This window comes from Myxocyprinus asiaticus, chromosome 19, assembly GCF_019703515.2.
Source record: "Myxocyprinus asiaticus isolate MX2 ecotype Aquarium Trade chromosome 19, UBuf_Myxa_2, whole genome shotgun sequence".
Classification (NCBI taxonomy): domain Eukaryota; kingdom Metazoa; phylum Chordata; class Actinopteri; order Cypriniformes; family Catostomidae; genus Myxocyprinus; species Myxocyprinus asiaticus.
Genome location: NC_059362.1, coordinates 5,073,140 through 5,087,005, shown reverse-complemented (window position 1 = coordinate 5,087,005; position 13,866 = coordinate 5,073,140). Strand labels below are relative to the sequence as shown.

The following is a 13,866-nucleotide window of genomic DNA, read 5'->3' as shown; positions in this document are numbered from 1 at the left end:
TACAGGTGCATCTCAATAAATTAGAATGTCGTGGAAAAGTTCATTTATTTCAGTAATTCAACTCAAATTGTGAAACTCTGATTTTGGCTCACATTTAACAAAAACCCACCAATTCACTATCTCAAAAAATTAGAATACATCATAAGACCAATAAAAAAAACATTTTTAGTGAATTGTTGGCCTTCTGGAAAGTATGTTCATTTACTGTATATGTACTCAATACTTGGTAGGGGCTCCTTTTGCTTTAATTACTGCCTCAATTCGGCGTGGCATGGAGGTGATCAGTTTGTGGCACTGCTGAGGTGGGATGGAAGCCCAGGTTTCTTTGACAGTGGCCTTCAGCTTATCTGCATTTTTTGGTCTCTTGTTTCTCATTTTCCTCTTGACAATACCCCATAGATTCTCTATGGGGTTCAGGTCTGGTGAGTTTGCTGGCCAGTCAAGCACACCAACACCATGGTCATTTAACCAACTTTTGGTGCTTTTGGCAGTGTGGGCAGGTGCCAAATCCTGCTGGAAAATGAAATCAGCATCTTTAAAAAGCTGGTCAGCAGAAGGAAGCATGAAGTGCTCTGACTTTGGTTTTCAAAAAACACAATGGACCAACACCAGCAGATGACATTGCACCCCAAATCATCACAGACTGTGGAAACTTAACACTGGACTTCAAGCAACTTGGGCTATGAGCTTCTCCACCCCTCCTCCAGACTCTAGGACCTTGGTTTCCAAATGAAATACAAAACTTGCTCTCATCTGAAAAGAGGACTTTGGACCACTGGGCAACAGTCCCGTTCTTCTTCTCCTTAGCCCAGGTAAGACGCCTCTGATGTTGTCTGTGGTTCAGGAGTGGCTTAACAAGAGGAATACGACAACTGTAGCCAAATTCCTTGACATGTCTGTGTGTGGTGGCTCTTGATGCCTTGACCCCAGCCTCAGTCCATTCCTTGTGAAGTTCACCCAAATTCTTGAATCGATTTTGCTTGACAATCCTCATAAGGCTGCGGTTCTCTCGGTTGGTCGTGCATCTTTTTCTTCCACACTTTTTCCTTCCACTCAACTTTCTGTTAACATGCTTGGATACAGCACTCTGTGAACAGCCAGCTTCTTTGGCAATGAATGTTTGTGGCTTACCCTCCTTGTGAAGGGTGTCAATGATTGTCTTCTGGACAACTGTCAGATCAGCAGTCTTTCCCATGATTGTGTAGCCTAGTGAACCAAACTGAGAGACCATTTTGAAGGCTCAGGAAACCTTTGCAGGTGTTTTGGGTTGATTAGCATGTCACCATATTCTAATTTTTTGAGATAGTGAATTGGTGGGTTTTTGTTAAATGTGAGCCAAAATCATCACAATTAAAAGAACCAAAGACTTAAACTACTTCAGTCTGTGTGCACTGAATTTATTTAATACACGAGTTTCACAATTTGAGTTGAATTACTGAAATAAATGAACTTTTCCACAACATTCTAATTTATTGAGATGCGCCTGTATGTCTTTGTGTCCAAAAAAGGTTTAAAATATAAATGTTACAACATAAATTGCTTGAAAGCAATGGAACAATTTAAACCTCTCAACTATAAATGATAATAAAGAAAAACAAACTACAATCTAAGTGCTGACTGGTAAGAGGTAGTATGTTGTAATGTCTTTACTCTTTAAATATAAGGCTCTGTCTTACAGTTACTGTTCTTAAAAAAATAAATAAATTATGTCTTGCATTATATATAGGATTTTAACTACAGTTACATTAAAACCTAAATTTGATGTCCAAAAATAAAAAATAAAAGTTTATAAAACAGCACAGTTTAATCAAAATAACAACGGTTTACACAGCGCACTCTCAAAATTGGGGCGTTCAAGCGAAAACTTGTTTTGTTGATCTAAAAACAGGTCCTCCACAGCGATAGCGACAACAGAACACAACACAGCTGCACATAAAACAGAGAACAGAACTTACTAAACATTTCTGAAGAGTTTGTAGTCAAAGAATTGATGCATTTCAATGACCAGCCTTATTTTTTTTGAAAGTTTCTGGACAAGTGCCAGTTCACGGTAAATGGATTTACCCGCGCAATGCCGAAAATAGAAAACAAGCGATCGACAGAATGAACAGTCACTGCTGGTTAGGACAAAAACTCTGATTACCACAGAAATGTTACCTTTTATCGCGTGTCGTTTGCTGTCATGTTAGGGCATGGTGGGACTGTGGCTGCCTGTACCCTCCTCTATGTTTCTGTTTGATTTCCGAATACTCCGTTTAAAAACAATAAGGCTGGGCATAGAAATGCATTAATTCTTTAACTACAAACTCTTCAGTCATGTTTAGTAAGTCCGGTTCTCTGTTTTATGTGCAGCTGTGTTGTGTTCTGTTGTCACTATCGCTGAGGAGGACCTGTTTTTAGATGAAGAAAATAAGTTTTCACTTGAACGCTCCAATGTCGCGAGGTGGCTACGTGAACTGTTGCTCTTGTGACCTATCATGAGCACAGGAGATCAACGGTCAGTGAACATTTTCTCTAAATAATTAGATTCGGTTTGTTTCTCACCAAACCTTATCGTATGCTTTCATAACAATCATAAATCTCATGGACTTCTAAATTATACTTTTGCATTCTTTTGAAGATTGAAGAGGTAGTCACCATAAACTGCCATTGTATGAAATCACTGGACACAATTTTTTTTTCCTCACAATTTCTCCCTTTGTGTTAAGAAAAAGAAAGAAAGTCATATAGGATTATAACGACACAGTGAAGAGTAAACAATGACTGATTTTTCATTTTTGGATGAGCTAATCCTTTAACATAAAGTGCTCCTGTGCTCTGGACAACTTGGGTTGTGTTTTTTTCACTTCAACTTGTCTTCGTGTTATCAAGTAAACACATTTTTCACAACTGTAAAATGATGTCGCTGACATAGTTTCTCTGTGCAACGTTGCACATATCCAACTAATTGATAATGCAGTTAGTTGTCAAATATTTTCTATAGCCATTATTACCAATTTTATCAATTAGTTGTTGCAGCACTAGCTTGGACCAGCTAATTACCAGCTTGTACCAGACTCTACGAAAGTACACAAAAGCAAAAACTTCTAGAAGCAACCTTGCTTCATACGTTGTTGCATTCTGAAATGTGTTGCAATTCATAACACAACAAAAGTATGTGTTGGATTCTCAAGCGTTGCTAGAACATTAGTGTGAACGGTTTTATTCTATAATTAATGTTTTTATAATTATATTTATTTATCACACATTATACATTTGCACATATACAGTGAAATTCTTTTTTTCACATCTCCCAGATGAGCTGGGGTCAGAGTGCAGGGTCAGCCATGATATGGCACCCCTGGAGCAGATAGGGTCAAGGGCCTTGCTTAAGGGCCCAACAGTGGCATCTTGGCGGTGCTGGGACTTGAACCCTTGACCTTCTGATCAGTAACCCAGAGCCTTAACCACTGAGCCACCACTGTCCTGGTGGTTCTACGGTCAGTTTTCTCTATCAGGTCAACTACTATCATGGCGTTTTAAAAGAATCTTGCTAAGAAAGTAAAGGTTAGTTAAACTGTCAGCACATTTAATAGCATAGGTACTTCCAAGGTAACTTTACTGCTCCTTTGGTTTGTTACCACAGTATTGTAAGTAATGTTAAGTATGCACAGCGAAACTGCAAACTTGCAATGAACTTGCAATCATTCACATTTGGCCTTAAGGGTAATAAGAAGGTTTTGATCTAGTTAACTGTACATGAACAGAGTCTTTTCAGTATTACCAGGGATTGAGTTACCCGAAAATTCTCTGTACTTCACAGATTTTTTGAAACATTGACAGATAATTCCAAATGCTGTTCATTATTTTGACAGATAAAAAAGAAACAAGAAAACCATTTTAACCTAATGCATCAGTTTGACTACATTCTATCTCTCACTCTCCCGTTGTGCGTGCTCTGTTTATTGCCTGGTATTAAAGGTGTGTTTCGGGCAATCCGCCATTAACTGGTCATTTGCATCTTGACCGTTTGTGTTGGGATTTCAAGTGGAGGTTCTCTGAGTTCATGACTGCACGCATCAGTGATTATATAAGGGTGTTACTGGATGATGATAAAGTGTAAAAAAGTACAAAAAAAAGAACAAATAGAAAGCACGGAGATAGTTGCACATCAAAGTGCCAGTTACACAAGCATTTAATCGGAGCGAAAACATGATCTTTGGAGCAGAATTCTCAGTTATTTTAGTGGAGTAAATGTATTAACTGAGCTATAGATGTGTGTGCTTCTCATGTCAGTTTATGTTGATATCAGGCACACTGAAAAAGTTGTGAACTTGTGCATGTATGCGGTTTTTAAAATGTTCCGATTAGACCATCTTAAAAATCCTATTTTAGTGCAGTGGTTGATTGACAGGTAGAGCTTTCAACCCAGAACCCCTTAGTTTTAGCACATTTACTTGGGGAGTTGAAAATCTATTATATATCCACTGTCAAACCATTAAAGGAATAGTTCACCCAAAATTCAAAATTCTCTTATCATTTACTCACCCTCATGCCATCCCAGATGTGTATGACTTTCTTTCTTCCGCAGAACACAAACTCACCTCTGTAGGTCCATACAATGCAAGTGAATGGTGACCAGAAGTTTAAATCTCCATAAATCACATAAAGACAGCATAAAACTAATCCATAAGAGTCAAGCAGTTAAATCCATATCTTCTGAAGTGATTTGATAAGTGTGAGTGAGAAACAGATCTCAATCTTACACCAGCCCAGACTAGTAGGTGGCGATACGCATGAAGTATGCAGTCACCAAAAAACAAAAGAAGAAGAATGTGGAAGTGAAAGCGTAGATTTAAATATTGATCTATTTCTTTCCCACACTTATCATATCACTTCTGAAGATATGGATTTAACCACTGGAGTCTTATGGATTACTTTTAGGGATTTAGGGATTTTAGGGACTTTTAGTGATTTTTGGGGATTCAAAGTTCTGGTCACCATTCACTTGCATTGAATGGACCTACAGAGCTGAGATATTCTTCAGAAAATCTTTGTTTGTGTTCAGCAGAAGAAAGAAAGTAATACATATCTGGGATGGCATGAGGGTGAGTAAATGATGAGAATTTTCATTTTAGGGTGAACTATCCCTTTAAAATGGATGGTACGTCCCTAAATGTAGCCCTAGTATATTTGAAATAAAAAGTAGTATGAAGGATAAAAATAAGACCATGATGGAAATTTTATAAACTCAGTCCGTCAGAGTGATGGATAAAGATCTTTTCTAACAAAATTTCTAAGTATAATGTGTGATTTCTTACCCATGGCTGTGTCATATGCATTAGGAAAGCTCTTGTCAATTCTCTGTCGCATAAACACCCAGGAGTTATTGACGAATGTGCACTCTATGATTTTATTATCATACTGTTTCAGATCCTTCGTAACCTGGAAAGAAAAAGAACAACAGTGCATCAGCATTGAATGAATTCAAAGCAAAAATGACAAAGTTGCATCATTTAAACAAAAAGGCATTTTTGTAAACATATACAAACCACTTTGTTGAAGTTTTGCTTTTTTTGTTTTATTATTGTTTTGGTCGTTTCGTCATTTTAATCATTGCAAAAGTAGAACGATGACATTAAATTAGCGATAAAACAATATATTGACCAGGCAGATTAATGGTGCAATTTGAGATTATCTGCATCGGCCGATAATTGTCCCAGATTGCCAGATTAACAGAAGTGTTAGTTTCCCCTTTTATTAATTCCAAAATCTACTAAAAAGCTTAACATATATATATATATATATATATATATACATATATATATATACACACATATATATATATATACACATATATATATACTATATTGCCAAAAGTATTCGCTCACCTGCCTTTAGATGCATATGAATTTAAGTGACATCCCATTCTTAATCCATAGGGTTTAATATGACGTCGGCCCACCCTTTGCAGCTATAACAGCTTCAACTATTCTGGGAAGGCTTTCCACAAGGTTTAGGAGTGTGTTTATGGGAATTTTTGACCATTCTTCCAGAAGCACATTTGTGAGGTCAGACACTGATGTTGGACGAGAAGGCCTGGCTCGCAGTCTTCGCTCTAATTCATCCCAAAGGTTCTCTATCGGGTTGATGTCAGGACTCTGTGCAGGCCAGTCAAGTTCTTCCACACCAAACTCGCTCATCCATGTCTTTATGGACCTTGCTTTGTGCACTGGTGCGTAGTCATGTTGGAACAGGAAGGGGCCATCCCCAAACTGTTCCCACAAAGTTGGGAGTATGGAATTGTCCAAAATCTCTTGGTATGCTGAAGCATTCAGAGTTCCTTTCACTGGAACTAAGGGGCCAAGCCCAGCTCCTGAAAAACAACCCCACACCATAATCCCTCCTCCACCAAACTTCACAGTCGGCACAATGCAGTCAGACAAGTACCGTTCTCCTGGCAACCGCCAAACCCAGACTCGTCCATCAGATAGCCAGATGGAGAAGCGTGATTCGTCACTCCAGAGAACGCGTCTCCACTGCTCTAGAGTCCAGTGGCAGCGTGCTTTACACCACTGCATCCGACGCTTTGCATTGCACTTGGTGATGTATGGCTTGGATGCAGCTGCTCGGCCATGGAAACCCATTCCATGAAGCTCTCTATGCACTGTTCTTGAGCTAATCTGAAGGCCACATGAACTTTGGAGGTCTGTAGCGATTGACTCTGCAGAAAGTTGGCGACCTCTGCGCACTATGCGCCTCAGCATCCGCTGACCCCGCTCTGTCATTTTACGTGGCCTACCACTTCGTGGCTGAGTTGCTGTCATTCCCAATCGCTTCCACTTTGTTATAATACCACTGACAGTTGACTGTGGAATATTTAGTAGCGAGGAAATTTCATGACTGTACTTGTTGCACAGGTGGCATCCTATCACAGTACTACGCTGGAATTCACTGAGCTCCTGAGAGCGGCCCATTCTTTCACAAATGTTTGTAGAAGCAGTCTGCATGCCTAGGTGCTTCATTTTATACACCTGTGGCCATGGAAGTGATTGGAACACCTGAATTCAATTATTTGGATGGGTGAGCGAATACTTTTGGCAATATAGTGTATATATATATATATATGACGAGGAGGAGTGACTATGCACGCCCAGCCCCCAATCGGGCAAATCAGCCGAGGAGAGGGATAAGTGCAGCGGAATGTGGCAGCTCGAGGGAGAGAGAGCCACACGCAGCTGCAGTGTTTGTGTTTTTGTGTCTTTTTGTTCCTATTAAAATATTACTTTGATCAGCCGGTTCCCGCCGCCTCCTTTCCTTTTTTTTTTTTTTAACCTTGTTACATTGGTGCCAAAGCCGCTGTCGTGGAGTCCTCGCCACTACCAGCCAACCAAGGAGCAGCCACGGCCGTCCACCCGGCGACGGAGACGCCACTGCCGGCCGCCTAGGATCTGAGGCATGCTGTCGTTTCCCCCCATAGAAGAAAAAAGAATAGAGAAAAAAAAGAGAGAAAAGAGGGGGAGGAGCATAACCGTCTGCCCGGGCCGGAGGACCCACTACTGTCCACCAGGGGAGGAGCAAGCTGTCATCCGCCAGAGGTTGGGGAGTGGCTGAGGGCCGGGCAACAGCGTATCTGGGCACCGGCGAACCAGGTTATTCCTCTCTCGCTGTCATTCCACTTTGCCCTTTCCCTCTCCTCTTTTTTTTTTTTCCCCTCCCCTCGTCCACCTCCCTAGCCCTAGAGAGGGGGGGAAAAGCCTGCCGGCAGTTGGAGGTTCCCCGTCTGAGGCAGAGGAGGTAGGAGTGTGACGAGGAGGAGGGCAGGGCTGGGCTGGGCTGTGACTATGCATGCCCGGGCCCCCAATCGGGCTAATCAGCCGAGGAGAGGGATAAGTGCAGCGGAATGCGGCAGTTCGAGAGAGAGAGAGAGAGCCACACGCAGCTGCAGCGTGCATTTGTGTTTGTCTTTGTTTAAATTCCTATTAAAATATTACTTTGATTGTTCAGCCAGTTTCCGCCGCCTCCTTTCCCATTTTTGAACCTTGTTACAATATACATACATACATACATACATATATACACACACACACACAACACACACACACACACATATATATATATATATATATATATATATATATATATATATATATATATATATATATATATATATACAGTTGTGCTCAAAAGTTTGCATTCCCTTGGGGAATTGGTAATATATGTACCATTTTTAAAGAAAACATAAGTAAGCAGACAAAACACATTTCTTCTTTTTTTCTTTTTTTTTTATTAATTCATATGCACATGACAGTGAAAAACTCAACACATATATAAAGAATCAACATTTTACATTTAAACCCCACTAATACAATCCCACCCTGACCCCTTACGAACACCCCTGTGGTCCCACATAACACACACACAATCCAAAAAATAAAAAAATAATAATAATAATAATAATAATAATAATATATATATATATATATATATATATATATATATATATATATATAAATAAAATAATAATAAGCATACATGATTAAATGAAACTACACTCTCCACATCCCCTCCCTGAGAGTCCCCCCAAAAAACTAAATATTTGCCCAATTTTTTAACAAATAAGTCCCTAAACCCCAGCCTTCTACTTACTGCTTCCTCAAATGTAGCTACCCTCCCCATTTCCACACACCACTCCGAAAAAGAAGGTGCTCCACTTGACTTCCAACCCCTTAAAATTACTTGCCTGCCGATCATAAGACTGGTCAGAACCCAATTTTTAATGTGATTATCCCCTAAAATTCATGACTGCCCCATCACCCAAAATACAGAGTCTGGGACAAAGCAAAACCACACAATCACACAAATAACTCAGAACCCTCAACCAAAACTCCTGGATCTTAACACTCCCCCAAAAGACATGGGTAATGTCTCCAACTTCTGATTGACATCGCCAGCAGGTGGGTGTGTCTTTAAGACCAAGCCTATATAATCTAGAGGGGGTCCAATAAAATCTTAATGTAAAATCTTAAATTGCATAAGGCGAACCCTTGCATCTCTAGATACAGACTTGACATTTTTCAGAATCTTAGTCCACACTCAATCCTCCAATACCAAATTCAAACATTTTTCCCATACTCTCTTGAGAGAAGTCAAGGCTCCATCCCCCAGACTCTGAATTAGCAGGGAGTAATACACTGATGCTTCATGACCTTTTCCAAAAGCAGCAATCACCTCTCCCAAAGCACCTGCCGTTTTAGGGGAGTGTGTGCAACTCTCAAAAACAGTACAGAGCATGTGGTGCAGCTGTAAATACTTATAGAACTGAGATCTGGGAATCCCAAAATGATGAATCAAATTCTCAAAAGATCTCAACACTCCACTCTCATACAGGTCGCAGAGTGTAGTAAACCCCCTCCCACTCCACTCTGACCAGCAGAAAGGGGACTTGTTGATACATAATTTGGGGTTCAGGCATATGCTTGAGGCAAAATTTAAATAAATGTCCGAATTAAATACTCAGGCCACTCGTCCAAATCATGTGCAAATGTGAAATAACGGGATGTGATTTAACTTCTCCGGTTACTTTGATAGAAAGGCTTTGCAGTGGCAAAATAGGGGCAAGGACTTCCTGTTCAATAGAAAACCAGGGAGGGGCTCTTTCAGGTGGAGGTGACCAATGAGCCAAATGCCTGAGGCCAAACGCATAATAATAAAACAAAATCTTGGGTAGGCCTAGCCCACCTTTGTCTATCAGCCTATGTGCTTATTAAAATGCAATCTGGGATGTTTACCATTCCAAGTGAAGGACTTCGCTATGCTATCAAATTGCTTGAAATAAGAGAGGGGGACATCTACAGGGAGAGACTGTAGCAGGTAGTTACATTTTGGAATTCAATTCATTTTAATAACACTAACCTTCCCAATCATAGATAAATGTAATGAAGCCCACCTGCCCACATCACTCGAAAACCTTTTTATTAAAGGGTCAAAATTAAAACTAAATCAGACAAATTTGCTGGGAATAAAATCCCCAACTACTTAATGCCCTGTTTGGGCCACTGGAAGGCGCCCGGCTGGAAAGCCGTTACTGGACAGTAGGCTGTCAGAGCCAAAGCTTCGGATTTAGACCAATTGACTTTGTATCCTGAGAACTTGGAAAAGGAATTAATAATGCTGTGGAGGCAAGGCATAGATCTAGTAGGTTCAGAGACAAATAATAAAATATAATCTGCGTAAAGCAAAAGCTTACGCGCCACACCTCCCGCAACCACCCCTGGAAAATCATCCTCCTTTCTTATCGCGGCTGCTAATGGTTCCAGGGCAAGACAGAACAATAAAGGGGAAAGAGGGCAACCCTGCCGGGTGCCCCTATTCAGAGTAAAATAATCTGAAATTAATACATTTGTTTGTACCGCTGCTACAGGGTGTCTATAAGGTAACTTAATCCAACCAATAAATGTACTCCCGAACCCATACATTTCCAAAATCTTAAAAAGATAATCCCATTCTACTATATCAAACGCCTTTTCGGTGTCAAGTGAGATGGCAGCGACTGGAGACTGATCATTCGCTACTGACCACATGATATTGATGAAACGCCTGATGTTATCAGAAGAGCTATGGCCCCGAATAAATCCCACCTGATCTATATGTATAAGAGATGTCATAACCTTACTTAATAGGTTAGCCAGAATTTTTGACAATATTTTTACATCTAGTTGGATCAGCGAGATTGGACGGTAACTTTTACACTCACTTGGATCTTTGTCCTTTTTAAGAATCAGACTGATCAGGGCTTGTGTCATGGTTGGAGGAAGTTTTCCATTCTTTAATGATTCAGTATAAACTTCTAACAAAAGTGGAGCCAGTTCTGTAGCATGGGATCTAAAATATTCTGTGGCAAAACCATCTGGCCCCGGAGCCTTGCCAGTAGGTAGGGACTTAATTACCTCGTCAAGCTCCTCCAAGGTTATCGCAGAATCAAGAGTTTTTTTGCTCAATCGTCAGTTTAGGAAGATCTAAAGGTTCCACAAAGTTTCTAATATCTTCATCAGTAGACGAAGACGTGGAACTATAAAGATCAAGATAGAACCCTTTAAAGGCATTATTAATATCAACGGCTGAGGTAAAAATTTCACCACCAGCAGATTTCACTCAGGGAATGATAGAAAGAGACTCTCTCTTATATATCTAGCCAAAAGCTTCCCTGCTTTGTCACCCGACTCAAAGTATGACTGTCTTGCCCTGAATAACCAAAACTCTACTTTCCGGGACAAAATAGTATTATATCTATATTTCAATAGGGTCAATTCTCTGAGGCCATCAGCTGACATATGGCGCTTCAGCTCTGCCTCTGCACTTTTAATATTCTCTTCCAACTCCACGAGTTCTTGTGCTTTGGATTTTTTGATGAATGAGGCATACTGTATGATCTGACCCCTAAGAACCGCCTTAAGTGCCTCCCAAGCCACACCCACAGAGGATACTGATGACTAGTTGGTCTCCATATAAACACTGATTTCAGTCTTTATCATTTGTTGGAAATCAGGATTTTGCAAAAGGGACACATTAAGGCACCAACTATATGATTTCTTTTTCTCTGTATATGGCAACACCTCTAAACTCACCAGGGCATGATCTGAGACTAAGATATTTCCAATTGAGCAATCAACAACAGATGAAATGAGGGATTTGGATATTTAAAAAAATCTATTCTAGAATAAATCTTATGGACTGATGTAAAAAATGTACAGTCCCTACCAGATGGGTTCAAAAGTCTCCAAATATCCATAAGACCAAGATTTTTACACATCCTGTGAAGTGTCAGTGTTGCTCTAGGGGGTTTACACACTTTTGCTTCACTGTGATCAAGGACTGAGTCCATCAAAAGATTAAAGTCTCCTCCCAATATTATATCATGAGGGGTGCCAGCAGTTTGCAGCATCCCTTCAAGATCTATAAAAAAGCCCTGATCATCAGCGTTAGGTGCATAAATATTGGCCAAAATCAACCTTTGCCCTTGAATTTCAGCTAAAATAATAATGACTCTTCCTAATTTATCTTTAATCTGTTTGAGACATTTGAATTGTAGATGTTTATTAATCAATATAATGACTCCCTTGCTCTTACTTGAGCCAGCAGTAAAGAAAAGATGTCCAGCCCATATCTTCCCAAATTTTTCAGCTTCCTGCGAGGAGAGATGTGTTTCTTGAAGAAACACTATATCATATGTCTTACGTTTAAGAAAAGTAATAACCTTCCTTCTTTTTATGGGGTGCCCCAATCCATTTACATTCCATGTGGAGAGAGATAGTACACTCATATTAACATTTGACATTTTGATATAGTAGAAAAAATAAATTGTGTGTCAAAAACAAAATTATACAGACCACATTCCCCATTAGTGAAACAATCAAACTCCAAACTTCCCCCCGACCAAAACAAACAGAAAAAAGAAAACCATGCGCATTAACCCCGTGCACAAAAGCGCCAACTGGCGACAATCCCTCTAAACTCAAAAGGTCCATGAACACCCATGAGCCCCCACGACAACTTTGCCATCGGATTGCTCAATTTTGCCTCACAAATTTGTGAGGCAAAATTACATAACAGAAAATACTTTATAAAATAAACCCCAGCCAATAGGAAGAATGAACACAAAGAACATGTAGATTCATTCACAGAACTGTCTCAAAGGTGTGATCTTCCACAAAACAAATTCCAGCTGATATAAAACCATTCAGATTCCTCGGACAGACAAACAAATGTTCAGTGAGCCGGCTGTTATGAGTTCAGCGGATGACGTAATCATTCCAATGTCCCATAAAAATACTCAACAAAACAAACTACAGCTAGCAGGAGGAATAAGCACGAAGAACGAACAGATTAATCCACAGCTGTTCCAAAGGAGTGTTATTCAATAGAACAAGCTCCAGCCGCTAAGCGGAGCCAATACAAAAAGAAACAAAACCAGCATCCCGGTTCCCAGGATGGTTGAGTCAATTCACTCGGAGGCCGCATAAAAGTATATACAATGACACAATCCATCAACTTTATAAAAGACATCTTTTGTGTGAGCATGTAGATATTTTGCGGTCATCCGTAGTGTCCACTCTCAAACTGGCCGGGAACTTCAATGCAAAAGTAATCTTTCGTCAATGCAAAAGTTTCTTTAAGTAAAAGTGTTATTCACAAAACCAACTCCAGCCGCTCGGCGGAGCCAACGCAAAAAGAAAAAAGAAACCAAAATGACGCCCAGCTTCCTCAAAAGCCAGAGTAAGTACAGCGAGTCGACCCACTCACATGAGAAACACCCAATGGTTTACTCACCCATTGATTCAATAAAAGACTTTGCCTGATTGGGACATGTAAATACTTTGCGATGACCTTCGTTTCTATTCTCAGTTTGGCCGGAAACATCAGAGCAAAAGTGATCTTTTGCTGATGTAAGAGTTTCTTACATTCCTTGAACCGATCGCATTTTTCTCTTGTCGAACACGCAAAGTCCGGCAACAAGAAAATAATATGGTTCTTCCTAGAAAGCTTCCATTTGCTCCTCGCCTGGTGCAACACATGATCTTTATCGGATGATCTCAGAAATCTGGCCAGAATCAATCGGGGCCTATCTCCCTCAGCAAATCTGTGAGCTGGGACTCTGTGAGCTCGCTCGATTTCCAGCTTGTGGCCTGTTATGTCGAGCAGACTCGGGAAAAGCTCGTCTAGGAATTTTACCATATCTCTGCCCTCCTCATGCTCAGGAATTCCAACAATTTGAACGTTATTTCTGCAGCTTCTATTCTCAAGATCTTCAAGCTTTTCAAGGAGATGTTCCAAATCAACTTTGGTCGCGGGCGGATTAGCGGTTAATTCCCTCTCCGAAGATTCCAG

The 13,866-nt window shown here is 40.2% G+C and overlaps 2 protein-coding genes across 3 annotated transcripts in view; one reads left to right on the top strand and one right to left on the bottom strand.

Annotated features, from left to right (window-relative positions):
• LOC127409881 (unconventional myosin-VI-like) overlaps window positions 1–1,425 on the top strand; it is a 490,797-nt gene extending 489,372 nt beyond the window's left edge. The window contains exon 35 of the mRNA XM_051644812.1: window positions 320–1,425. The gene's annotated coding sequence lies outside the window, so the exon portion shown is untranslated. The remainder of the gene's footprint in view (window positions 1–319) is intronic.
• The window catches only part of LOC127409895 (mRNA-capping enzyme), a 202,020-nt gene that overhangs the window by 1,464 nt on the left and 186,690 nt on the right, over window positions 1–13,866 (bottom strand). For both annotated transcript variants that reach the window (XM_051644849.1, XM_051644850.1), the window contains one exon: window positions 5,301–5,424. In XM_051644849.1, the coding sequence (XP_051500809.1) occupies window positions 5,301–5,424 (124 nt within the window). The remainder of the gene's footprint in view (window positions 1–5,300; window positions 5,425–13,866) is intronic.